This window comes from Parasteatoda tepidariorum, chromosome 3 (genome assembly GCF_982258835.1).
Source record: "Parasteatoda tepidariorum strain Cologne lab strain chromosome 3, Ptep-v5.0, whole genome shotgun sequence".
Classification (NCBI taxonomy): domain Eukaryota; kingdom Metazoa; phylum Arthropoda; class Arachnida; order Araneae; family Theridiidae; genus Parasteatoda; species Parasteatoda tepidariorum.
The window spans coordinates 57280553-57307015 of NC_141757.1; the positions used below are offsets into that span (position 1 = coordinate 57280553).

General features: G+C 27.2%; 1 protein-coding gene across 2 annotated transcripts in view; it reads left to right on the plus strand.

Annotated features, from left to right (window-relative positions):
- LOC107438722 (organic cation transporter protein) overlaps positions 1–26185 on the plus strand; it is a 52213-nt gene extending 26028 nt beyond the window's left edge. The window contains exons 1-13 of one of the 2 annotated variants that reach the window (XM_043042026.3): positions 4469–4597; positions 4694–4844; positions 7062–7424; positions 8596–8699; positions 11373–11527; positions 14533–14701; positions 15167–15314; positions 15404–15489; positions 17914–18122; positions 19520–19701; positions 22270–22415; positions 24045–24095; positions 24987–26185. In XM_043042026.3, coding sequence (XP_042897960.3) covers positions 4785–4844; positions 7062–7424; positions 8596–8699; positions 11373–11527; positions 14533–14701; positions 15167–15314; positions 15404–15489; positions 17914–18122; positions 19520–19701; positions 22270–22415; positions 24045–24095; positions 24987–25044 — 1731 coding nt within the window. In that variant the 5' untranslated portion in view covers positions 4469–4597; positions 4694–4784 and the 3' untranslated portion in view covers positions 25045–26185. Of the gene's footprint in view, positions 1–4468; positions 4598–4693; positions 4845–7061; positions 7425–8595; positions 8700–11372; positions 11528–14532; positions 14702–15166; positions 15315–15403; positions 15490–17913; positions 18123–19519; positions 19702–22269; positions 22416–24044; positions 24096–24986 lie in introns of those variants that run through there. The other variant, XM_087159362.1, reaches the window with a different exon arrangement.
- Positions 26186–26463: the final 278 nt, after the last annotated feature.

Genomic DNA, 26463 nt, shown 5'->3' on the forward strand with positions numbered 1-26463 from the left:
AAAGATATACTCTCTGTCCTTATTCACAAAATAAACTGAGACGAGTTATAATTTCATGAATTACTTGGCACCCTTGCTATTTTGTATAATTAAGATCAACTACATTCCTATTACAAATTACATGATAAAAGTAATCGTGACAATGTACAATAACTATTTTTTCAATAAATAAATACGGCAAAATACAACAAAAAAAATGCCATTGTATAAATTCTGAATAACAAAATTTGTTAGACTCTACTCTACCACGCAATAGAAAAACCAATGAAAGTGACAAAAATTTCAAAATTGAGATTTTCATATATTTGGCAACTTTGTTTAACAAGCTATATATTACAATTTTTAAAAAAACAAAAACAAGATTCTTTTATCAGTTTTCTGTAATCAGAGCCGGATTGGGCGTAGGCGGGCCCTTGGCCATTCAGAATTTTGGGGCCCTTAGATTTTTTTTCTCGTATATTTTCTATTTATTCAAATATAAAACTATTTAAATATCTTTTCATTCACGAAAGCATATTTAAAATAAATAATAATAAATTAAATTTTAATAAGTAATAAATATGATTAACATTATATAAAAAATTATTGTATTTTATTAATACATATTTAAAAAAAAATTTTAAATCATTATTTTTCTTAGTTTTTTTAAATTTATTTTCAAAAAATCCATTTCAAGGGGGCCCCTAATCATTGGGGGCCCCAGGCCATGGCCTAGTCTGGCCTAATATGTAATCCGACACTGTCTGTAATAATATTTTAGCGTTGATACTGTTAGCAATAGAGAGAAAATTGTTGTCTGGTTACTTCTTTTGAATCTTACATTGTTTTTCAATTGCCCGTCATTTCTAGCATTAATGACTCTATTCTGAAACGTGGATTAATTAAGTTGAAATAATATGGAATTGCAGCTTGAAAAATCGTGACTGATACAAACGCTGTAACTATGTTTATAGCGTATTGATCATCTTTATTGAACAAATATTTTTCTTCATTAATGTATTTTTTTCCATAACTTTTTGAAAACAATTAGAGAATAAGTTTTACTGAACAGAAGCTTTTTTTCATATCAAAATTGTTTTTTTTATTTTGTATTAAACAAGAGAAATTAATTGTTCAAGATTATAAATCTCCAGATATATTATTGTAACGTGCATGTAGATACACGTAAAGTAAGTATATGTGTAGATATGTATATGTGTAGATATGTATATGCATTATCCCAACGCAAAGTTTAGTTCAGTTTTTACTCTTAGTTTAGTTTTTATGTTTCTTTTTGTTTTAATACTTGATTAATTTAGTATTTTTAGTTTTTATTGCACTAGGACATTTTGAATTATTTTATTTCATATTAATTTGGCGTAAAATAAGAATAAATTCATGAATAAAAGAAATTATTATAAAGTTTAATATAAAACTTTTAATGCGATAATAATTATTTTTTATTATTTCATTTGAAGTTTCACCCTTTTTTCTTGTTGTTTGTTTTTGCTTAAATATTCAATAACTTGGTCCGGAAATTATGTATAAATAATTATGCTAAATGGAAAGCTTTAAAAAAAATGTATTTTGCAGTGCGAAAATTTTTGACTACAAAATCCAGATACAGAACTTTCCTTTCGATAGTATTTTTTATTCCTTTTTTTTTTTTACAACCATCGTTGAACAGCCGATTCAATTTCATGGGTTTACTCCGTAGCCGTGTAATTTTGAACCCAATCCAGAAGACATGGGAACTCCTGGATCTTGGGAGAAATTTGCCTTCTTAGAGGACTTTTTGATGGAGGAAACCCGCATTTGCGTTACATGGGGAGGAAGACCACGAGAACCTCCCACGGTTAGCCTAACGTGGGGACCCATGATCCATCTACCATTGAGGATATTTCACGTCATCACCGTGGTCACTGCAAGCCGGATGCGGAATTCGTATCGACAGGGATTCGAACCCGGTTCGCCGCATTGGCAGGCGAGCGCTCAATCCCCTGAGCCATTGCGGCTCCCTTCCGACAGTTTAAATAATTGCTGTTGACAGTTTAAAAAATTGTGGTAAATTGACTAGAGATTTCTTTTACTTGGAATAACAATCACATTGGCAAACGCACTATTGTGTTGCAATTGTCTGAATAAAACTTTCACGTTTCCATTACTAAATGCAGTAGACGGGGCAAAAAAAAGAAGAAATAATTTTCAAAATTTTTGTGGTCATCAAGAAAAATTTAGCTGTCAATTTTCAAACACAAGGAATGTATTTCTTTAGAAAAAATTTACACCAGTTTAAAAATTTCGGTGGTCTCTTGAGAACCTTTGCGTTACGTAGCGATTGGTAGGAAGAAGTCAATAATGCATTCAGGGTTTTCATGGACAATTAAAAATACAAAATTTGGTAACTAATAAAATTCAAAACATTATTTTAAAAAAAAGTAATAAAGAAAAAAAATTGTGATCGCCGATTACCCATTGGCAAAATGGCTGTTGTCTGATTTAAATTTTTTTTTCTTTTTTGACCCTTTTATTTGTGATTGAAAACGATCCAGTTTGAACCGTAGGTTAGAATTTCTGATTCTTAATTAAAACAATAAAAACAGAAATATCGTTCAAATGATGAAATTCTCCTTTATTCACAACTCAAGAAGCATTTATGAGATCTCTCTGGTCCCATAGCTCAAAAATTAACTCCTCACCAACCTAATGCATAACAAAATTAAAAGTGAAAAAAAGAATTCTAAAAAAATTATCAAATAGCAGCCATAGAAGCCAATGCGCACTGTTTACTATTGCTCGTGAACACAGTTGAAAAGTGTGATGACGTCCAAATAAGGTGCGCACGCCATCAAACCCAAAACAACACCCATTTTACCAATGGGTAATAAATAAGAATAATAAAAAAATAATTTAATTTAATCCATTTTTAAATAAATGTTATGGCAAAATACTTTCATGTTAAAAACTTTCATTAAAGTATTACGTTTTTCTTAAATGTAATAAAAATTTTTTTTAATTAACAGCGTCGTCACAAAACTAAAAAACTGCTAGTAAAATTACTAAACTGATTTTTGAAAGCTCAACTGCTCTATTTTCGCAATTTAATATTTTGAGAATAAAAATCTCTCGCAGGGATTCTCTAACTAAAATAGTTTTTTTTTATGTATAATTTGAAAATGTTAAGTTTTCGATTGTTCGTTTATAAATTTTGTTACCAGTTTTTGGTTTTAAGAGGGCGCTGGGTAAGCTTAAAAAAATACTTGATTACTTCATTGTTAAATCTATTTGAAAATCATAATTTATCATAAGAAAATGTTTCTCGCATAAAATATTTAACTATTAAAAATGTACCTTCATAATGACAACTATTAACTATATTGACAACTATAAAGTTAAGTTTATTAGTGCTCTTCGTGATCAAATGGATGCATTCTTCGATTAAATGCCTGAGGTCGTTGCCCTTTCGTTCTTTTTTCTACACGCCACTTGAAGATATCAATATATTATTTTACAAAAGTAAGAAAAGGAATTCCCTCCATTCGTTTAACAGATTTTTTTTTGAAGAAAAAGAACATTACTCTTTTCGAAAAGAATTCCACCAGGGCCCCATGAAAATATTGCCCCTGTCTGCCGCAGAATACGGCCTTGGAAATTAAGTTTGCTAAAACCATTTTAATTCTTTCAATAGCATTGAATATGCCTACTTCTAAGAATAGAGCTTGTGCCTTCCAATGAGGTGTCCCGGGTTCGAATTCCAGCAATGGCTAGTCGATACGAATTCCGCACCCAGCTCGCACCAATCACAGGGCTGATATAAGAAATCCTGATAGACGGATCATGTGTGATAGTGCCCTTGCCGTCAAGCTAATCGTACGATGTTTTCGTGGTTTTCCCCTCCTTGTAACGCGATACGGGTTAGTTCTATCAAAAAGTGGAATTTGGCTGTGGCATATTTCTAACAATATTTGAACCAGAAGTTCTCTTGTCTTCTGGATTGGGTTCAAAATTACAAGGCTGTCGAGTTGAACATTAGTAGTCGTAAACCCAAAGATTGAGTCATCTGTTCAACGACGGTCATAAAATAAAATTTGCCCTTTTGAGCGAAGATATCATTTAATAAATTAATAAATTATGTTTTAGTTTTTTATTTATTTCTTTAGCTGGTTACATAAGATAGCTGTTATGATTCATAATCCTTATCAACAAGATTTCAAAAAAATTCGTATTTCCGGAAAAAATCACATATATAAATATATATATATTATGACTAATATTACTCCCCCCCTCCAAAAAAAAATCGAGGTTGACGACTTCCTCTCTGAAAATGCTTATCTTTTTCCTTTAATATGAACTTAATGTCATTCTGTTTCAGTAATATCCGTTCAGAGTGAATGCAGGAAAAAATAACCCTTCATCATTCCAGAATTACGTTACGTAATCCATTTCACTAGTTTCTTTTTCTGTATCCATCTGCGCTTGTGTACAAATAATTTGACATTCTGCGCACGCGCGTCTCTTTGCTGTGAACGAAAGAGCCGGTTAATTTCTTAGTTTCGGCTCAGGCTAGTTTGTATTGTAGTTTTGTCAGTTATCGATTTGCTGAAATTTTGATTGTATTGTAATTTTACTTTTACTTTTTTGGCTATGTTATGCACCATTCATTGATTTTGTTATTCTTTTTAGTTTGTACACAAATTTGACGTTTTTATTATAGCTAAGAAATGAATGTATGATATTCATTAACTGAGCAGATTTCTGCATGCTCTGCTTGAAGAATTTCTTGGCAATTATTTTCAAATTGAAGTATGGGATCGAAATCCTCGGATAAATTCCTCAGGAATGGTTCTGTTTCACAGGAAAAAGAGGTAGAACTATACATACGTTTTTTTGTTATGAAGAGTGATTATGTAATGCATTTGTTACTTATGTAATACATTAGTACTTATGCATTTTACTTATGTAATGCATTATATAACATGTTTTTTTATTATGTAATACTAAAGCTATTTCAATAAGCAGCAATATTCTGGACAATAAAATTTAATCTAGTCCAATATCTCATATTATCAGTATTTGTTAGCTATAATTTAATTTTCTTAAGGACAACTATCAATCAATGATAGAGAAAGTTTCAATATTAAACTCTCTTACAGAATTACAATTATTCATTATGAATGATTAACATATTATTTTGCTTTTTCTTTTTATTATTTTAGCACGTTAGATTTACAATCTAACAATAATCGAAACATTTGAATCTATCTATTAAATTATCTAATGGGGATATCTCCGTATCGTACCGAGCCGTATATTTCGAAATTTTGAATAGTTACCTATTAAGCATTTAAGGTTTCATTTTTTTAAAATTAAGATATTTTACATATATAGTTAAATAAAGAAGATTGATTTTTACACATTAAAGTGTACATCCATATTAATGATGATTAAATAGAACAAAGTTGTAACTCTGCTTTTATGCTCTTTCTGCATTGATTGTTTCAGGTAAAGATTATTGAAGTGGCAGTCAAATAACATATATTAACCAAAAGATATCTTACTAAATACATATAATTAATTACTCTGTAACTTTCTCATAATTTTACATGTTTAAGAAAATGTCATACATGAGATTTTCTTGTGTACAAAATTAACAAAAAGAAACTCTATTATTAGATTCTTACATTAGGAATCCAGCAATTAGGAAGAGAACCTAATATCTGTCATTTATTTTAACCCTCTATATTTTCCCTGATTTAAAACATTATTAGTATTTGTTTTATTATCATAGCTTACAAAAATTTAAAAAGCATGAAAAGTTATTTTAATTTTTTAAATGATGTTATCTGTCTTATATAAGACAAATCAAAGAGTTAAAATCATTATTTAAATTGCTGATTTTAGTTTTTGTTGTCCTGCTAGTAATTTTTTTGTATAAATTAATCTAGTAAATCCACTGATCTATTAAGTTTGAATCTTTGTTTTTGATATAAAAAATTTATATTTGTTTATTTTTTCTTCATTTGTAAAAGCTAGAAGGAAAAATAATGTTACTGACTCTTACTGTATTAAAAGGATCTCTTAGTATTTAGATTTCCTACCAAATGTGCCGAAACATTGTGTCTACTTTCACATTGGTGTGTGAAAGTTTACATATTATTTATTCTAATCAATGCTTATAAGTACTTAAAAAATTTTTTAAAATTAAAATTTTTGCCAAAAATTCAAATTTTACAAGTATAGTTTTAAATTTTGTTTAGTAATTCTCTGAAAGTAGGAACTGTTCTCTGAACTAAAGAAGCTTCCTTGATTTTTTATGATTCTGTGGTGATTCCAACAACAACATAAAAGTGCCTGTAAATTCTAGATATTTTTCTAAAATTTTGAAAAATAATATTTTTTAATAGCATTTTATGAAAGTTTTAATTTTGTGATGGATATCAGACTTAGATAAAATGATGAACTTTCTGCAAATACAAAATTTAAACTAAAAAACTTTTTGCAAGCAATTTTAATGATCTCTTGACTCTCACAATATTAATTAACTCTTGAAACTAGTTTCAAATTGCACATAGTTACAAAACTAGTTTGAAAATCACCTATTTTTTAAGAAATATCTTTTTTTTTTGTAAAATAAACTCTATATGGAATATTATAAATGCAAGCATGCCTGAAAGTCAAATGCAATGATGTAATCATTGGTAAAATAAAAGCAGAGAAAAAAAATGTTCTTGTGAATTTTTAAAGATTCACCTTGCAAGATTAATATAGGGATTTTTACTATTTTCTTTTTTTTAATGAATAATGCTAAAAAAATGTACTAAATGTTTAAAAATATTGATTGCAGAGTGAAATAGGGATTTTAGATAATTTTTGTATTTAATAAGTAATGATTAAAAAAAAAAACTTCCGCGGTTTTAAAAAATATCTACTAGGAGGTTAAATAGGGAATTATGATGATTTTCTGTTTATAATGAAGAGCACAAAAATATTTTCCATGACATTCACAAATTTTCCACAAACAGCATTGTGAATAAGTGTATATTGTACGTATCTGGTTGTTATAATAATATTCTCGATTTTAGGTTTCTGCAAGTTGTGATGTAACTGATATCATAGGGGATTACGGACCATGGCAACGTATGATATTCATTCTGACATGCTTACGTGGAACACCAACTGCATTCTACAACTTAAGTACCCCATTCTTTGCACCAAAACAAGATGTTTGGTGTGCTCAACCAGCAGGATTAAATTGGACTACAGCTGAGTGGCGGAATTCTGCTATTCCTCTTGTTGAATATGATAAGAAAATGGTGCCTAGTCGGTGCAGCATGTATGAAGTTAAGATGGTAGATGATGAATTTGTTCTTAATGTAAATAAAACTATACCTTGTAGTGCCTGGGAATATGATAATTCATTTTACATCAATACTTTAACCCAAGAAGTACGTATTTTTAAAATTATTTATTTTGGTGCAATTTTTTTAAAAAATTTGTACATTTATTTCCTTAATTAAATATATAAATTCATCTGTTTAATTTTTTCTTTTTGTGCAAAAATTTTTTTGAATATGATATTTGATTAATCAGTAACATTTTTGTTTCATGATCTCTTAACAATTTTCCACCTGTTTTAAAATTAAAGTACAGTAGGGAACCGATTATCCAGAATGATCGGGACCATCTCTATTCCGGATAACTGATTTTTCCGGTTTTCTGAATCGCTACAAAAAACCGTTTTTTTTATTGTTAAACCCAACTAAAAAAAAAAATTTTGGAAATAATCTTAAAAAGAAGAAAAAACGATGAAGTAATACACTAATGATTATTTCCAAAACGATGGTAAGGTAAACATCTTTCAAAAAAGAAAGAAATATCCTAAAATCTTATGAGGAAAAAAAACTTTTTTTTAAAAAAAATGGCGGGAAAATTTATTGAATTTTGTTCCGGTTTTTTTGGTTTTCCGGTTTTCTTATTTCCGGATAACGGGTTCTGTACTGTATATAATTTGAATATCACATGAAGTAAAATGTTGATTTAAATGTCAATTAGCATAGCATTCATTACTAACAAATTATTATAATTCTTTTAACCAATAATATAGATTAATAATAATGACTTAAAAATTATTTTTAAGCCATTATTATAATTTTGTAATGCTAGATAGAATTTATGTATTAATGTAAGTTCAGCAACTGTTCTTTGTTAGAGATTGATTTTAATCTTTGTTAGATTTTTGTTAAATTAAAAAAACTAGTTCAAGCACAAATGTTTTTTAACCATTATTATTAATCTATATTGCAATGCTAATTATAGTTCATTGCAAGCACAAATAATTTATTCTAACTTATTAAATAAGATTAATAATATAGTTTAAAAAAATTTAAACTTTTTAATAACTTTTGTAATGATATTTAAGATTTATTAAACATAATGCTAAAAATCATCAATATTTGTTTTGTAAAATATTTATTGCAATCTGCGAAATTTGGCTAAATGTAAAGTACTTGTCTAAATTTTTGTGTTAGGGTGCTATTCATAACTTTAAATTTTTAAATAAAACTGTGCTGAATATTTTTGTGCCAGATGGAGGCTTTATGTCATTGATTGTTCCAGTATGACTTGGTGTGCGACAGAGATTGGCTAATTTCCTACACACAATCTAACTACATGGCTGGCATGATGTGTGGAGTATTTTTATTTGGTCATCTTGCTGACAGGTATCTTTAAGTCCTTAACTTATTTAAAAAATAGTATATTGTTTATATCATTATGGTTAATACAGTTAATGTTAACTAATATTTTTCTTATAATATACAAATGTCTTACATAAGTTGGCTTTTTTTTTCAAACTAGCACATTGTAAACTTTTTAAACTAAATTTTGAATTCGTTTCATCTTATGTGTAGATTTTTTCTTGTGAAAAGTGTTTTAATATAAATGTTACAGTAGATTCATCATTTGAGCGAAATGTAAAAGATCTTTTTTTTTTTAACATAATCATTTTAATAGTAATAATTTGTTTTGTGGCTTACATTTTCTTTGATAGATTTCATACTTTAATGGTAAAATATGAACTATGAAAATAGTGTGGATATTTTAAAATGTACTTGTATGTCAAACTACATAGTATACAAACACATTATTGTTAAAATTTCTTGTAAAATTCTAATCAGGGATAACAATTTTCTTCCAACATGGAAAAAATCATGAGAAAAAAAATCTTGAAAGAAATAGGTTTCTTCTAACCCTAATGGAATAACTGGAAGAAACTCTTTTTTAAAAAGAAATATTAAATCTCAAAAATTTATTTTGAACACTTTATAATTGCAATAGTATAATTTAAATATTAATCTTTATTTCCAAGCTATATAATTTTAAAGAAATTAAAATTAAAAAGTAACAACTGGAAAGAAAAAGGAATTTAACGGAATTCTTATCAAAATTGTTATAACTGTTATTTACTATTTTATGTGAATGAGTATCGTTAAATCTTATTTTATAGCCATGTAATAAATTGTCGAATATCACTCTACTATGCACTAAATTAATGAATTATATGCAAGATGTAGAGATTACTATAAATATATTAAATTCACAATTACAAATAGGGTACTGCCTTTTATAAACAAAATACTGTTAAGTATGAACATTTAAGATAAATCTGAAATAACATGATGTATTGATTTTAAAATTTTGTATAAAGCTAAAGTGAATAATATGAAAATGGTAATTTTCCCTTTAAAAAAAATATATATTTAAATTTTTTGCCTTTCTCGTACTTTTAATAATAATAAAAATTTCTGCATTTAAATATTTGAATGAATGCAAAATAATAAATAAAGTATTTGCATTTAACCCTTTCACGACGGGAAGCGCGAAAGCACGCTTACCGCTGAGGCCGGCAGTCTCTCTTGCGTGTGTCCCTCCAGGGCCGGAGGGTTTTTTGCTGTTAATCCTAATTCCATGAAATTACCGAAATATCAAAGCGTTGTTAGAGTATTTAAATGACGTATGCTTTCTCAATATTTCTATGGATATTTTATTAACTAAAGTTATTTCTTGTTTAAATATATATTTTACACATTTTATTTTCATTATGAACTTATTTAATAACATTTAACATTACATATCTGAAAATTAATATATGACTTAAAGTTCTTTTTTCGTATGAAAATTCTAAAACAGGGATCTACAAGATCTAACTATCCACTAAAAACTAAATCGAAGGTAGCGAAGAAAAAAAAACTCCCCTGCTTACTGTAAACAAATACCACATGCAAATTTAAAGAGCCGTCATAAAACATTCCTTCCCCCTAAAAACCACATCAATGTACTCTCATCTTGAGTAGAAGGTCAAATCTACATGTATCTGAAACCATATGGACATACAATGCCATCTTATGGAAAAAAAATTATTTTTTATTCATACTCTGGCACGCAGGTGTGTCGGCCGGGCAGTGAGCACGTTTCTTGCTGGCACGTATATGTGACAGTCGACGCGAAAGGGTTAATATTAAAAATTCATAACTTTAGAAATTTGTTCTTTTTGTCTTTGGTTCTTTTAGAAGAAATGTGTGTAAACTCAATAATTTTAAAAAAATCATTCTGTTCCTGTAAAATCTTGATATGATCTAGTTTGATCTAAATTTTAATATGCGTGACTCCTATAAAATTTAAAGCTACAATTGTTATTTTACAAGTTATTTATGTCTCGCCATGTACTGATCATTAAGACATGGTTCCCAACAAATCACTTAAGTCAAGCATCACTGGCTGTGGTCAGTATATGGGTGGGTGACCACTTGGATCAGTCTGCGAAGTGTCTGAGGGTGTGCGGTATTGATCCTCATTAAACTGTTATACCATAAAGTGCTCGACTTTGCGCAGGTCATCAAATTACAAAGTGGGGGTGCCATCTCTTCTGCAGAGAATCAAAATTGTGATGACAGGTCTTCAGATCATCCTCAGGGATATTTTCCAAACCGTCCGCAATAGCCCATTGTGCAGCTCTAGTGTGCTGTAAATGAACTACTATAACAATAAGCTTTTTATTTCACTAGCAAATCTAGTGAGGCCACAGTTAATCTGTCTACAATTTTGTTCTTCTCTTCATTTTGATTTATTGGTTATAAAAAGATAAAATGTTTATTTTAGTTTTTGGTATATAATTTTGTTATTTGTGATTAACCAATATCTATGATTTTTGTTGTAACACATCTTGTTTGGGGGTATTATAAAGTATAAAGTGAACTTCCTTTTAAAGTTGGGGACAGCTTTCATTAATTGAATTTTAAAAGTAAAATTAGAGTTTTAGCTTTATTAATTGCTTTGTTTTTAAATTGTTATTTTTCTTTTTTTACATTTTGTTAAGAATTTTATTTCTTTTTCAGATTCGGTCGTCAAATAATTCTTAACGTATCTGTTACTTTGATGCTTGTTGCTAGCATTATAACTGCCTTTGCTCCAAATTTTACATTTTTTAGTGTAACGAGGTTTTTATTAGCTTTAGGTGTTGGTGGTACACAAAATACATCATTTTGTTTGTGTGAGTATGTTTAAATTTATTTTGAGGTGATAATTTTGCCTTGAAATGATTTATAATGCTCATTTTTTTCATATTTCTAAAACATTTTAGGAAATATTTATTGAATAATTTCTTGTTTACTTTTCATTATTTTAATAATTCAAATTTTTTTTTCATTATCTTAATAGGCTTTTTAATTTAATTTTTTAAACTTTCTCTCCTAACCATTTTGTTTTTGTCTAGAATTTTATAGCATATGTATGACACATTGACACTATCATATAGCAATTTTCTCAAAATTTATTTTTTTGAGAAAAGTGCTTATAATTTAGTGTGCAAAACGAAATTATGATATTTGCTTTGTCTCACAGATTATATGGTGTTCAGATAATATAAGAATTTTTTCACTAGCCATGGGTATAGTCCAGAAAAGTCTTAATGTACCTTTCAATTTTTTATTTTACTTCACAGAATTTCTCCGAAATGAATATTGCAAACATTTATTTGCACAAATTTATACATTTTTAATTTTATATTAGCTTTTTTTTTTCTCAAGTACATTTTAGCTTTATTTACTTTATTTATATTAATCAAGTAGTAGGATATATTTACTTTTTTATGTTTATGGTTAAAAAGAAAATTGAACATGAAGTTATCCCTGTTGATTACTGTGTAGAATTCTGGTTCATTTACTATGGTTTTTATGTCTGTATTAATCACAAAGACAGTCTAAATGTTGCATGCTCTAATTATATGTGTTAAAATAATACATATATTCATTAATAATCTATTTATCATTATCTTCTTGAATAACAATACCTTCATCTAGCAAAAAGCTGAGGATTTTAATCTTTTCTGGGAAATATTTTATCAGTTTTTCATTCTTTAATATTTTTATTCTATTTCTGAATTAAAGAAAATTTTTATGGGAAATTTTAAAACAATTCCTGTTTGAAATTTCATTCATTTTAAATTTTGTGGAGGTGTAAAAATCGGTATAGTAATCACTTGACTAAAAACTAAAAATGTGAATAATTCACAAATAAAGTACAGAAATGGACCTACCACAGTTCAGTTATATAAACAAGAACTTTTCTCTGTGTTTAAACACCAAATGACAGAAAGCACCTGCTGAGTGAAGATAATAAATAAATAAACAAGCTTGAATAAAATAAATGAAAAGAAGGAATGGAATTTAAACAATGAGAAAAGTTTTTATTTTTAGAACAGAAACTATTGTATGTCCATTTTTGTACTTTATTTGTGGTTTATTTGTGTTTTGCTTTAATCTACTTAGCTCAAAGTCTACCCTAACCTATCCTCTTTTTGGATAGTTGTCACTTCTATTTTGTTCCTGCTTAACTAAATGTTCAGTTGAAGAAAAAAAAAAAAACATTTTTTTTTGTGCTGCAAATTTTTTATTTTTCAAATTTCTGTGTTCATTTTGCCCAAGATTTTGCATGTGACATCTGTCAAAATTGTTTCCCATTCAGCATTTTATGAATGTTTCTTAAACTTATTTTTTTAAATGTTTAAATAGAAATCTTTTTACATGGCTTTTAAAGAAGGAAATTACCAATAATAAATGCTCAAACATTTATCATTTTAAAAAGCAATTATACTGTATTTTTCAGAAAAGTACTACTATTTAAAAGGTCAAATTATTATCATCAATAAAGAGAATAATATACAATAGAGCGCCGATTATCCGAACTGCTCGGGACCGAACATGGTTCGGATAATGAAAAGTTCGGATAATTGGAAAACTGTTTAAAATCTAGTGTACATGATTATTATTTATGCACTAACTTCCCTTCGCTCCTTTTGTAGGCTTAGGACTGGTAGTACTATCTAAAATAGCTTTGATGTGTTTAAAAGTTTTTTTTCTTCAATTTTTAAATATTTTTAATTAACTTTTTTTAAAACTTTTTTTCATTTTGAATTATTTTTATCATATTTCAGTTTTTTATAATTTTTTTTTGTCAATTACTGTTTTTACCACATTTTTCATTATTTTCCATTGAAAAAGAAATCCAGCAAAGATTTCGTTTCAAAGAAGATGCATTTTTTTTTAACAGCCATATATCCCTTATTCGTCATTTTGGCATTCTAGCCAATTCATTGCAATATCTAATGAATTGCATGCTTCTATCTTGAACTTGATCACTTACTTCTTCATCTTCGTCTGTGGAGTTCTGATTTTCATTAAAAATCAACAATTTCATCATTTTCATCCAAAAGATCTACTGGTTCAGAAACATCAGTTTTTCTGTTAAGAATTTTATTCCAAGATATATTATTCCAAGCACTGTAATCACTAATCATTAAATATAAGTGGCAACTACCCATTCCTCAATTATAAAACTTCAGCACTTATTTATTCATAAACTCCTTCTGCATTCCAACCATTGTAGACTATCAAAATGAAGCTCGCATTCTTGGAAGATAATTTTCAGTTGTAAAGGGGTAGGTAGGTTTAACTGTATCACCATACATGTATGTATGGCTGCTATAAGAAAACTGCTAAAAAGGTTGTAAATTAAATATGGTCTTCGAATGTAGGGGATATTATTTATTCTAATTAATTTAGAAAAATTGTCAAGATCTTAAAAAGTATTCTAAACTTTAAAAAAAAAAAAGAATTCTGACATAGTTTGGATAATTGGACATTCGGATAATAAGGGTTCGGATAATCGGCGCTCTACTGTATATGGCAGTATTGGGTTATTAAAGTCTTTAAAGCAGTCTTTGTATTTATTATTCGCTATTTAGTCTATTGCATATGTTTAAGAAAAAATCTTTTTCGTATGAATTTAAAGAGTAATTTAAATTTTTTAAAATAACTTTTTAAATTGTTTTTAGCTTATTTTGTTAATACGAAAAATGCTCAAAATTCCCTATTTCACCCTGCAGTAAATATTTCTAAACATTAGTAAAATTTTTAAATGTTTGGTTCAATAAATTTGTCTAATTTTGTATTGCTTTGTAAGTTTTTTGTGCTTATTAATTTATTATTATTTTTTTAGTAATGGAAGTTATCGGTCCTATATATAGGACTAGAGTTACGTTTGCATTCTCTTTTGGTTGGTGCTTTGGTCTTCTATTACTTCCTGGTATGACATATCTAATTAGAGAATGGCAATATCAACAATTAGCAAGTGCAGCAGTGTCTTCCATTTTACTTAGCTATTGGATGTAAGATATTCGATTTAATATTTTTAAACATTAATTTGAAATATGATTAGTTACTGAAGGGTTCCTAAAATATAGCTAATTATAGAAAGTTTGTTTGTACACACTTTTATTTATTTGAAGCTCTTATAAATACAACCATTGGTCTTTTCTGACTAAATGATATTTTTCAAGTCTTTTTTTTTTATTTCTATTGACTGTATTTATTACATCTATATGCCTTTTCACCATATTTTTTTAATATTTAGATTAAAATTGTAGTTTCTCAAAGGTTTTATTCAATTTTACTTTTAAATACATACATATGTGTGTAAATATATATGTATATGTATATTGTATAAATTATTTAATACTTTTTCCAGTGTCTCATAAGTTTAGATCAATAGTTCAGGTGTAAAATTTTATTTATTAAAAAAAAAAACTTTATGTAATCTATAAGTACATGGATTTAAAATCCTCTTTTTTTAGTTTTATGCCTGAATCTCCTCGATGGTTAATGACTCAAGGAAAATATGAAAAGGCTGAAAAAGTGATGAGATCAGCTTGTAAACGGAATCGATTAAAAACTAATAATATGCCAGTTATGATGAAGCAGCTTAAAGAACGGATTGAGAGGGTGGGTTAAATGTTAAATTCCCATAGTTTGTGTGCTGCTTTAAGATATTTGCATTAATTTATTTCAATGTTAATTTTTGTTGTTTTTAGGATGAGAGGAAGGAAAATCCAAACATTATTGACCTTTTCAGAACTTCCAATTTGCGTAAAAATACATTGTTTGTATTTATATCATAGTAAGTATTTGAAAATAAACATTTGCTTTTTGATGTAAAATCTGTATCTATTAAAAACAAAGCTCTCATTCACTCGTTACTAATTCTCCCTCTAAAATTTTAAACATTTGTTCTTTAGGAGATAATAGAAAAACTAAAAAAGTTTCATTTTAATATTATGTAATTGAACAGTAATGCTTAACACCATGCTTTTACTTAGAGAGAAGTCTCATATTTCGACTACTTGTTCCATACCAGATAGAGGGAGAAGCTAAAAAGCTTCATTTTGTTGTTTTGTGATTAAAGGATTATTAGCTTAATAAACAAAATGCTTAAGAAATGTTTGAGTTTGCCAGAAAGCTGGAAGTCTTAAATTTCGACCTTGTGTTCCTTATCAGATTAAAGAAGACATTTAAAAAGTTTCATTTTGATGTTTTGTAATTATTGGGTACTTAAGCTTAATTAACAATAATGTTAAATAACGCGTTTTTATTCGGATAAAAGTTTCAAATTCATTCAATGTATTCATTATAAGATAAGTAGAAAAACTAAAAAGTTTGGATGAAAGTATAATTATTATCGGAGAATAAGAACTAATAATGAACTGATAGCTCTTATCAAGCATAGAAACATTGTAACATTCGATCATCAAAGAATAGAGACTTTCGTCGCTTGGTCATATTGCGAATTCACCTGACAACTGAGTGGTAAAGATCTTGCATTAGAATCCCATGTGCAGTAGGCCAAGAATAAACCAGAGAAAAGGCAGATGAATGATGTCTTGGATGATTTAGAAACTCTATCTAAAGATCTATAACTGGAAGGTCAGGGATAGAGCTGTGTGGAGAAACATTGTGCGGCAGGCTGTGGCACACTCCAGGCTGTAGTGTCAACAAAGAAGAAAAAGTTTCATTTAATTATTTCCTACATATCAGGGTAATAACAATTGCAAAATAAGTTTGCCACAAAAGTAGAAGTTTTAATTTTGACGACACTTTCCTTATCAAATAAAGGAAAAACTGAAATGATTTTTTTGAAGATATTTTGTAATTATCTGGGTAATTAGAATGTAATACGTCTAATTGACAGTAATGCTAACTAATTTCTTGTACCAAGATAGAAGTCTCAAATTTGAACTATTTGTTTTTTGTGAGATAAATAGAAAAACTAATAAATTTTATTTTTGTATATTGTAATTATTGAGTTAATTTCTCAAATTTAAAGTCTTGCTAAATAAAAGTTTGCAACAAAGATAGATAATAGACGTAGATTTGCTACAGAGAAAGAAGTCTTAAATTTTGATCAAGTGTGTCTTATCAGATAAGGGAATAAACTACAAATGTTAAATCTTGATATTTTGTAACTATCAAGGTAATTAGACATGATCACCCTAATTTGACCCGTGAAACAAAACACTTTCCATCCAAATTAGAAGTCTCAAACTTGAATCATATGAAATTACAAGTATAAATTAAAAAATTTTTATTTGGGAGTTTGGTAAATATCGCTGTAGCTCGATTGGCAGTCTTGCTAAATAACCCGTTCTCTTCAGTTATTACCAAGTTTCTGGACCACCACAGCAGATTCCGGCTCCTGTGAACCGGGAAGTGGTAAAATTGTGTGTGGATCAGCTGACCTTTGATTCGTGCTATTGCTCTAAAATACTGATGCTGATGAGTCAGAGCAATACTGCAAAAGACTGCAGGGGTTGAATTTATGCATGTTAAGAGCTGGTGGAACCGCGAACCAGCTTCATCGCATATTTATTTTCTTGTGAAATGTTCAACAAACTTACCAACATTATAAATAATATAGAGTTAACAAACTCTTTTTTATTATAGTGCTTTAAGATTCAGAGACATGTGTAAAAAGTTTTTGAATAGCCTTTTTTACACTATAAATTGCTCTTAAAAGTTGAGTAAAATTCTTTTGCAGAGATAGGCTCCTATTTATTTTCTTATTGTATTTTTTTAAATAAATTTCAATACATTTTGACAGGAAAATTAAAAGTATGAAGGGTGTTTAAAAGTATTAACTCAGGGTGTTTCAACATTAAGAAAAATTTAGCAGTTAAAGATATATATTATTTATAAATAAAAAAGTTATAAAATTTTTTCTTTTGAGAATATTTAAAATGAGCTATTAATAAATTTTTTTTAAAAAAATATAGCGAAGTACGCAAAATTATATTTTTAATTTGACAAAATTAAATGTATACTTTTGTAAATATTTGCTGTTCTTTAACTTCTTATGCATATGAATATTGCTATTATTAAATTGGGGAAGTCATCATTTGATATGAGAACTGAATTCATCGTGGTCTTAAAAGCTGATTTTTTTGCAGCCTTCTTACGAAAATGATTGCGTATCCCTAATTATTAATTATGTTTTAACATAATGTTTAAGTATACTTTTGTTTTTTGCATTCTTATTTTTCTTTTTTAGTTTTTCAGTTGCGTTTGTGTTCTATGGACTATCTTTAGGACAAACTACTCTGGCGGGGAATCCTTTTCTCAACTTTTTTATTGGCTCAGCTGTTGAACTTCCTGCCTATTTCCTTTGTATGCTATTTATTCGCTACCTAAAGAGGAAACCTTCCTTCTTAATATTTGATATTATTGGTGGCTTAGCTTGTTTTCTTATGATAGATTTAGGTATATGAAATTTTTTCTCTAGGTCTTCTTATGATAGATTTAGGTATATGAAATTTTTTCTCTAGGTCTTCTTTAGCCATATAAGTTTTTTTTTTCTGTCTGATAACTTAAATTATTAGTTGGCAAAGTATAATTCCAGATTTTATGTACCTACTTAAATACATAAACTGATTAGAAAATTATTTTGTGTTTTTAAAATTAAAGATGTCTCACTATGAAAAATAAAATTATTTTGATTCAAGCCAATTCTTGAATTAAAATTTTATTTAATTAAAATGCTTAATTCAGAGACTATTCATGCACCACATTCTGAAAAAGTCAACCCATTTTTTAAAATATCAATTTAATATTACAATGATTGAATAACATTTGTTTTATTTGTACTTTGAACAAATTTTATAATTCTTGTTGCAAAACTTGAAATAGATGAAAAATTAAAAATTTTTTTTTAAAAAAAAGTTTATTAAATTCAGCATTTAGTTTTTACATCTAGTCAGAGCTTAAGTAAAACATGTGGCTTTTATTATTTAAATTTGTCACAATGTTGGTTATTCTACTTTCTAATATTTTAAAAATCTGTTTAATCACTGAGTTAAGCAAAAAAAGTTTTACTTCGGATTTGGCAATTATCGTTGTAATTAGTCCAATTATCAGTCTTGCTAAATAACCTGTTTTCCCCATTTACTACCAAGTGCTTGGTAGAGCATAGCTGATTCTGGCTCTTGTCTTATTAAAGGGCAAATAGGTGAGTTCGTACAGGTAACACACTTTGAAATGAGACACTGTATGTGAATAAACCAGCCTCCTATTCCACTAAAATACTAATACTAAAAGCTTTTCTTACGAGGCCAAGTTTCAACTTGTTATTTATTGTTAATTTTTATATCAAAATAAAAAAGATTTGCATTAGACTTAAAAATAAATGGCATGAAAGGTTACAGAAACAAGTGTAGAGTAATATTTTTTATTGATTTTAATCTTGCATTAGGAAAAAATAGAGCAGTGACAATTTGAGTCTTAGCTGTTCTTTTTCTTTCTTTTTGAAGGAGTTAAGAGATAATGTACTATATATGTCAATGAGGACTTTAGTTTGAAGCACATAGTGTAAAAAAGTTTTAAAAATTTTTTTCTTTCATAATTTTTTTTCTTAATGACAAATCTCCTTTTGTGTGATCTGTGCTAGGTTATCCTATATAGTTGTTGGATTAGATTAACATGATTAATCTTTTACCTAAAGCATTTATTCTGTTATTTATTTAGCAAGAAGTGTTTCAACTTTTAATTTGAACTTTTTTTCAATTATTTAGAATATTATTTTTTGTTGAATTTATCATAGGTAAATCTACAAAAAAAAATTATTATTTTTTATTAAATTAAATTTTTCCTCCTCCATCTAGGACATGAATGGTTGAGGATAACGGCTGCAATGGTTGGTAAACTTTGTATTAGTGGTGCATTTATCATACTCGCTATACATGCTGCAGAAATATTTCCAACTGTAGTCAGAACTGTTGGATCTGGTACAAGTCTAATGATGGGAAGAATTGGTGCATCTGTAGCTCCATTTGTTAAAGAATTGGTAAATATTATGATTAAAGGATTTTTTTAATACATTGTCTTTAGTGCCTTTTACAGATCATAATAATTGTTCTTTAAACTTGCTAAAATTTTATATTTGATCTTTTTTTTTCTCTTAAATTCACCACCCATCTATTAAAACTTAGTATTTTTGTTATTCCTTTTTCTTTGAATTGTTTTAAAAAAATTATGTTACTTGTCCATTTCATCACTAACTAGTCCATAGCTCATTAGCTATTCATTGACCATTAAAAGCATTTTAGAGTATAGCAGGAACCCGAATAAGTCACTTTGTTGGCGTAAATGTATTTTGCACATTGTTTGCACAAATGAGATGAGAAAATAAAGAAACAAAAAGTTACCATCAGTATAAATCAGATCAGTATAATATCAGTTTTCTTAAATATTGCGAACTGAAATTTTAAAGATTAAGGAACATAATTTGAAATAAAACAAATTTATGGGTTTGAAATCTGATAGAAAGTTGCACTGTGATATCAGGTGCACATAGAAAATCCACATTCAAAGATAAATTGAAGTAAATGGTGGTGTTGATCAACAGTATCTACCTTGTTTCACTCATAGTTTCTGGGGAAAATATTGGAAAAAGGAGGGAGACTTATTACTGATTGTAGAAAGTGTGCCAAAACACAGAAATTTTTTAAAGCTATTAAAGAAGGGGGAGACTAGCAAAAAGGCAGAACTAATTTTTGACTATTAACAGAGATAAGGGAGGAGTGATGCTCTTTCTTCTGCATCAGTAAATTCTCATGAAAAAAAAAATGCTTTTTTCAGCATTTTTCTTTGTTTCTCAGTTTCCTTTTTTTCTATTTGATTTCTATTTTTTTGTAGCATAGGTGCACAATAACACAATAATGAAATAAAAATTAATATTCATTGAAAATGTGAACAATTATGCGGAACCTCTAAAATATTTTCTGTGGAACAAGCTATTAAAGGAGGGGGAGACTAGCAAAAAGGCAGAACTAATTTTTGACTATTAACAAAGATAAGGGAGGAGTGATGCTCTTTCTTCTGCATCAGTAAATTCTCATGGAAAAAAAAATGCTTTTTTCAGCATTTTTCTTTGTTTCTCAGTTTCCTTTTTTTCTATTTGATTTCTATTTTTTTGTAGCATAGGTGCACAATAACACAATAATGAAATAAAAATTAATATTCATTGAAAATGTGAACAATTATGCAGAACCTCTAAAATATTTTCTGTGGAACAAAATTTTGGAATCCCTGTCCTAGAGAACATTTTTGTGTGTTACAATTTTTTTTAGTTGGCTTTCAGGGTATGATGTATACCATGTCAAAAAAGGGGAAATGAAATTTTATTGATCATTGAACATAAGGTGCATTGCAGAAAATTTAAACAATATTATTTGTTTTCTTCTAGGCGTTATCTATTTAAAATAATACTTCATAATCTTTCTTATACAAATGAATGTTCAGAATATCATTTCTTGTCATCATTCTAATATGTGAGTTGCATTCTTTGGATTAACTCGGCTTTTTTTTTCCTTATTAGATTTTTGTTATTTGTGACTGTATAATAACATTGGTGTTTGGTGTAGTATTGGCTCTGCCAGCTTTTCAGCCATTAAATTCTATTATCTATTTCTAATTCCATTATCTCAAGCTCATTTTGTTAGGAAGGAGCCAAGGAATCTAAAAAAACCAGGAGAAACTGGAATAAATGGAATATACTGAAAATGGCCAATTATTTAAGAGTTAAATATTCATACTTAACAGTATTTGAGTATACAAATTAGCATGCAATTCATAATTGTGAATTCATTGTGTGCATTTAGTAGTGTATTTGTTTTTAGTAAATGATTTATTTTGTTTAATGATTTATTTTAGATGTGTTAATAAAATTTGATTTTGTTATTTCAACAGTTCTGTGTATAAGTATAAAATTGGGTTTTACTATACTCATTCACTATTGGTAATAAATATAATATTGAGTTTTATATTTATATATAAAATTGTGTATACATGTATATAAAATTGGGTTTTACTATACTCATATAGTGAAAGAAATTTATTTGTTTTGTCTAATTGTTGCTTTTTTATTTGAAGCTGATGTATTAAGTAGGTCGAAAATTAATACTGTTATTAAAACTAGATTGTAAATTTTAATCAGTTTTAATATTGAATATTTCTGTATGAAAAATAGTTTTTTCCATTTCTTCCACTTGAGTTGGAAGAAACGAGTTTCTTCTAGGGCTGTGTTTTTCCACTCTGCAAGAAGCTTTCCATATCTTCTCAATCACCCGAGTGGTCATTTGTCTTCTCACATCTAGTTTACAACACTGTTTAATATTTTTTTTTTTTTTACTTAAGACGTGTCATTTAAGTTTAGCACAGTACAACTTGTGCAATTAAACATTATATTCCATCTATTTAGTTTACCAACAATAAGTTAAAAACTTAATTTATTATTCAATGTTAAAAATTGCTTTCCCTTTACTGCTTTATTTCTTAAATAATAGCTTCAAATTTTTTCAATTTTTTTTTGTGCTGATGCAACTGTAAAAGCAATAAGTCATTTTGTTTATAGGGTATTGCTATAGGAAAACCAGATGAAGCACCTGCAATTGTATTTGGATCATTGTCTTTTCTGGCTGCACTTATGATTATTCTGTTGCCAGAGACTTATAATCAGTGCTTACCTGATACTATTTGTGAAGCTGAAGAGTTGGGAAGGTAATTTTTATTTTATTTTTTTAACCATAACTAATCAGTAAATATTCTGTCAAATATTGAGATTATTCTTACATAGCTGTGAACTATTAACTACTTTGTTTTTCTGAAAAAGTTACAAGTTAACTGATTCTATTTTTTTTTTTTTTTAACATTTAATAATTTTATGTCATTTATTTGCCAGTAAATGGTTTTTAGGTTTGAAATCGTAATTCAAATGATGCAGCATGTTTTAACTGTGACCTTTAAAATTTCTTTAATCTAATGCCTTTAATGGTTTTTTTTAAAAATCTTTTTGTTGATATTTTTACTAACAGAAAATGTGCGTTCCTTTGATTAAAAATCAGTTTTAAACTAAGTCCTTTTTGTAACTAACATTGTGAAGCACTTACTGAAATAGCTAAATATAATTTTACTCAGTATACAACAAATTGTTCCTTTGACTAAAAATCAGTTTTAAACTAAGTCCTTTTTGTAACTAACATTGTGAAGCACTTACTGAAATAGCTAAATATAATTTTACTCAGTATACAACAAATGAATCTGATTATTGTTTGACATTTAGGTGTAGAAACAAAATTGATATTTGTTCGAATTTCAAAATGCTAATTGATAAAAAAAATTGTTAATTGAGTGGTTTATCTAGGCGTTAAACTCCAATTTGTTATAGTCAAATTATAATACTACAACGCATTTAAATGTGTATATTTTGCTCTAATAAAATTATATATAAGTTTTGTATTAATTACTTTAAAAAAATACTAGATATGTAATAGGAATAAATATAATCCTCATGCAATTTATTATTAGCATTATAAGTGTATGGCTCTGATTCAATTTAACCATTTTATTAAGAACACCAATTTTGCTACAGTTCTAACATCTTTTATTGTACTTTTGCTGTAGTTCTCATGCAATCAGTCTCTTATTTTGTCTCCTAGCTGAAATGTAATACACTTTGTGGGAAACTCTTTAAACAGTTTAGTGATTTTAAATTCATTGAATTAAACAATGTGTAATCTTTTAATTTTTTGATGTACCTAAGTTAACTGCTAAACAATGCATATATTTGCTTCATTTTTATTAAAGATAAAATAGAAGCTGCCTTTTACATTTGCAGTGGGACTGTTACTCTTCACTTCTTCACTCAAAAATATCAAAACAGATTATGTAATAATGGTAGTCAAACCTATATTCTGGTTATGACGATTGAGGCAAATATTTACCTGGAGAATGCACCATGCATTACACATCCTCCGTTAAGAAATGAATGTAAAGAAATACTTTTGTACTGAAAATGAACCAAGCTGAAATGAAAGTAAATAATTATAATGATAATTAAATCAGTTATATTGCTGAATATTTCTAGAAATGCCCTTGCAATTTTTTCAATATTTTTAAAAAAAATTTTAAATACTAAATTTTTTTACTATATGGTAATATCATATTCTTTATACACTAAGATAGAAAGTATTTCAGATTATTCGTGAAACTCTTTTATTAAACTTGATGCTTTTGGTTTAAAATGTTTCATTTATCATCTGCTAATGTGTTTTATATCAAAAATTTATGATCAAAATTTAGTTTTCAAATTATGACTTTTTTTTATGAAAATATTTGTATTTTTTACAGTGGATTCAATTTAGCACAAAAAATTGATTCTGATGATCCTGAAGAAATTAAGTAAGTTGAGAACAATTTATTTTGTAGAATGTTCGGTATTAAAAAGTGCAATCCTTTTTATTTTGCTTAACTTACTTATGTGTGCCAGGTTGTTTGTCACAAACAGTTTTGAAAATTTTTATATCAAATTTTATAATTTTGGTTAGTTGTTGTTACCTTAGGAAATATTGATTAAAATTATTATAAAAAAATTTATTACAATTATTATTAAATTTGCTAAGGAATCATTATAGTTTGTATAAAATTAACTGGACATTGTGTAATATTCTTATAAGTTTGCACTTAAACAGTACTGTATATACAGTGATTGTTTTACTGGAAGATGTTGCTCTTATTTGTAAAATAAGTCATTCACTTGTGATTACAAAATTATTGAAAAAAAAATTCTGTTGATCTTACTGTAATAAAATTAAACAAGAATTTGTTTAAATGTTCATACAAATGTAAACTGAGGCCAGTGAATTTCTAAAATAATACAATTGAATGTTCTTTTAGAAAATTATTTAAGTATATTAAATATTAAGTAATTGTATTAGATCCTTGTACATTATAATAATTATACATACCTTAATGCATTAATATTTAGAAATGAGATTGTTGGAAGTAACACTAAATCCTTATTTTTCTGGAAGAACGATTAAGACCAAGCTCATTTTTTTTATTGGTTTACATGCATAAAAACTTCCCTATTTCTAAAAGTTTTATTAATGAATTTTTTAGAATGTTAAAAAATATTTAGTAAAAGGCAGTTTTAATTTTCTTTTAATTCATGCAATTACACTATTCTAGAGTTAAACATGACAGTAATTTTATATACTTAAACATTTTTAAGGTAAAAGTTAAGTTATTAATTTTTATATTTGAACACTTTCATATGTTTATCTTTTTTAGTGAGGAAAACGATATCAAATTAAGCATGCTGAACAATGGAAAAGATTGCAATGCCTGATATCTTCTATGAATAAAGCAAGAATACTTTGTTACCATTACCTGTATTTATTACATTTTTATTTACACACAAGTGATATATTTTATTGTTTTGTTTATTTGAGTTGCTGTTAACAATGTTTTTACATTTAAATATTTTATCTTGCTTAGCTTATTCGTGCAGTATGGTTCTTGTTAAATTGTAGTTTAAAAAAAATTAAAATTTCTCATCTAAGCTTCAATTATGTTTATTCAGATATTAAATGATCTGGATTTATTATCAGGAATCAATATTAATTAATCATTCATTGAATGAAAAAATAAAACATTATTTAACTGATTACTAATTAATGTTCAGAGGTGAAGTCAATTTATGCCTGCTTGTTTTATAATTTGCAGTATAAAGGTAGAATAATTAATTCAGGGCATGAAATTTCAGTTCTAAAGATTTTAGTTTGCAAAAAAATTTTACTGTCTATTTTAAATTCATGAAAAATATGAATAATTTTTAAAAAAGTTGACAAGTTAAGTATGAAGAACAATTTCATAACTGAAACCATAAAAGAATGCAGAAATTTTAAAATCAAAACATATTTATTTTAATAATTTCATAGGTAAAATGTAGATTGTTCTAAATTGAAGAAAAATGCAGTTATCTGGTTTCAAAAAACACGTTCCACTGTGTTAAGATAAAATGGTGTAAGCTTATATAGCTTCACTAAACACAACATTTTAAACTCGATGCCAGCCTTAAATATTTGGTTGTCAATGAAAAGCTGATGAGTGTGAATTTTGCGTCCTGAATTATTTTGTTATAGAATATATATTGATTAAAATATTCTATGAATTAAGAGTTTGAAATTTACATTCTTCATGAGTATTGTGTTAGCCAATAAAAAAAAACTTTATTTAATTTAGCTAATCACAAAACCATGCATCTCATTGTGCTTATGGCATTATTGTTAAATAATAAAATTAAAAACAGTTTATTATTAATCATAAATGTACTAAAAACAGTTCATTTAAGTATAAGGTCTATCAAGTACATTCAAGTAAGGTCATTCACATTTATTATAAATCAACTTAGGTACATTAATCCACATTTTATATGGTAAAAAAGTAAATGTTACATAAATTTGTAAAGTAACAGCCAGAAAATAAAACTTGTAAAGTGTATTTAAATTAGCAAATTTTATAAATTTTAAAATCTTATGAAAATATATTATGTAAACTAGAAATATTTGTTAATATACTCATAGTTTTTATTAATAAGACATTCATCTAATTTTTTTTTTTACTAGAATTCCAATGAATTTAAAAAATAGAAGATTTTAACTAGAATAACTTAATGAAATTTTTAAAAGAATTTTATCTTTTAAATTTTGTTTTATAATGTTTTTAAGTATGAGAACTATTGTATAAGTTAAATAAGCAATTTAAT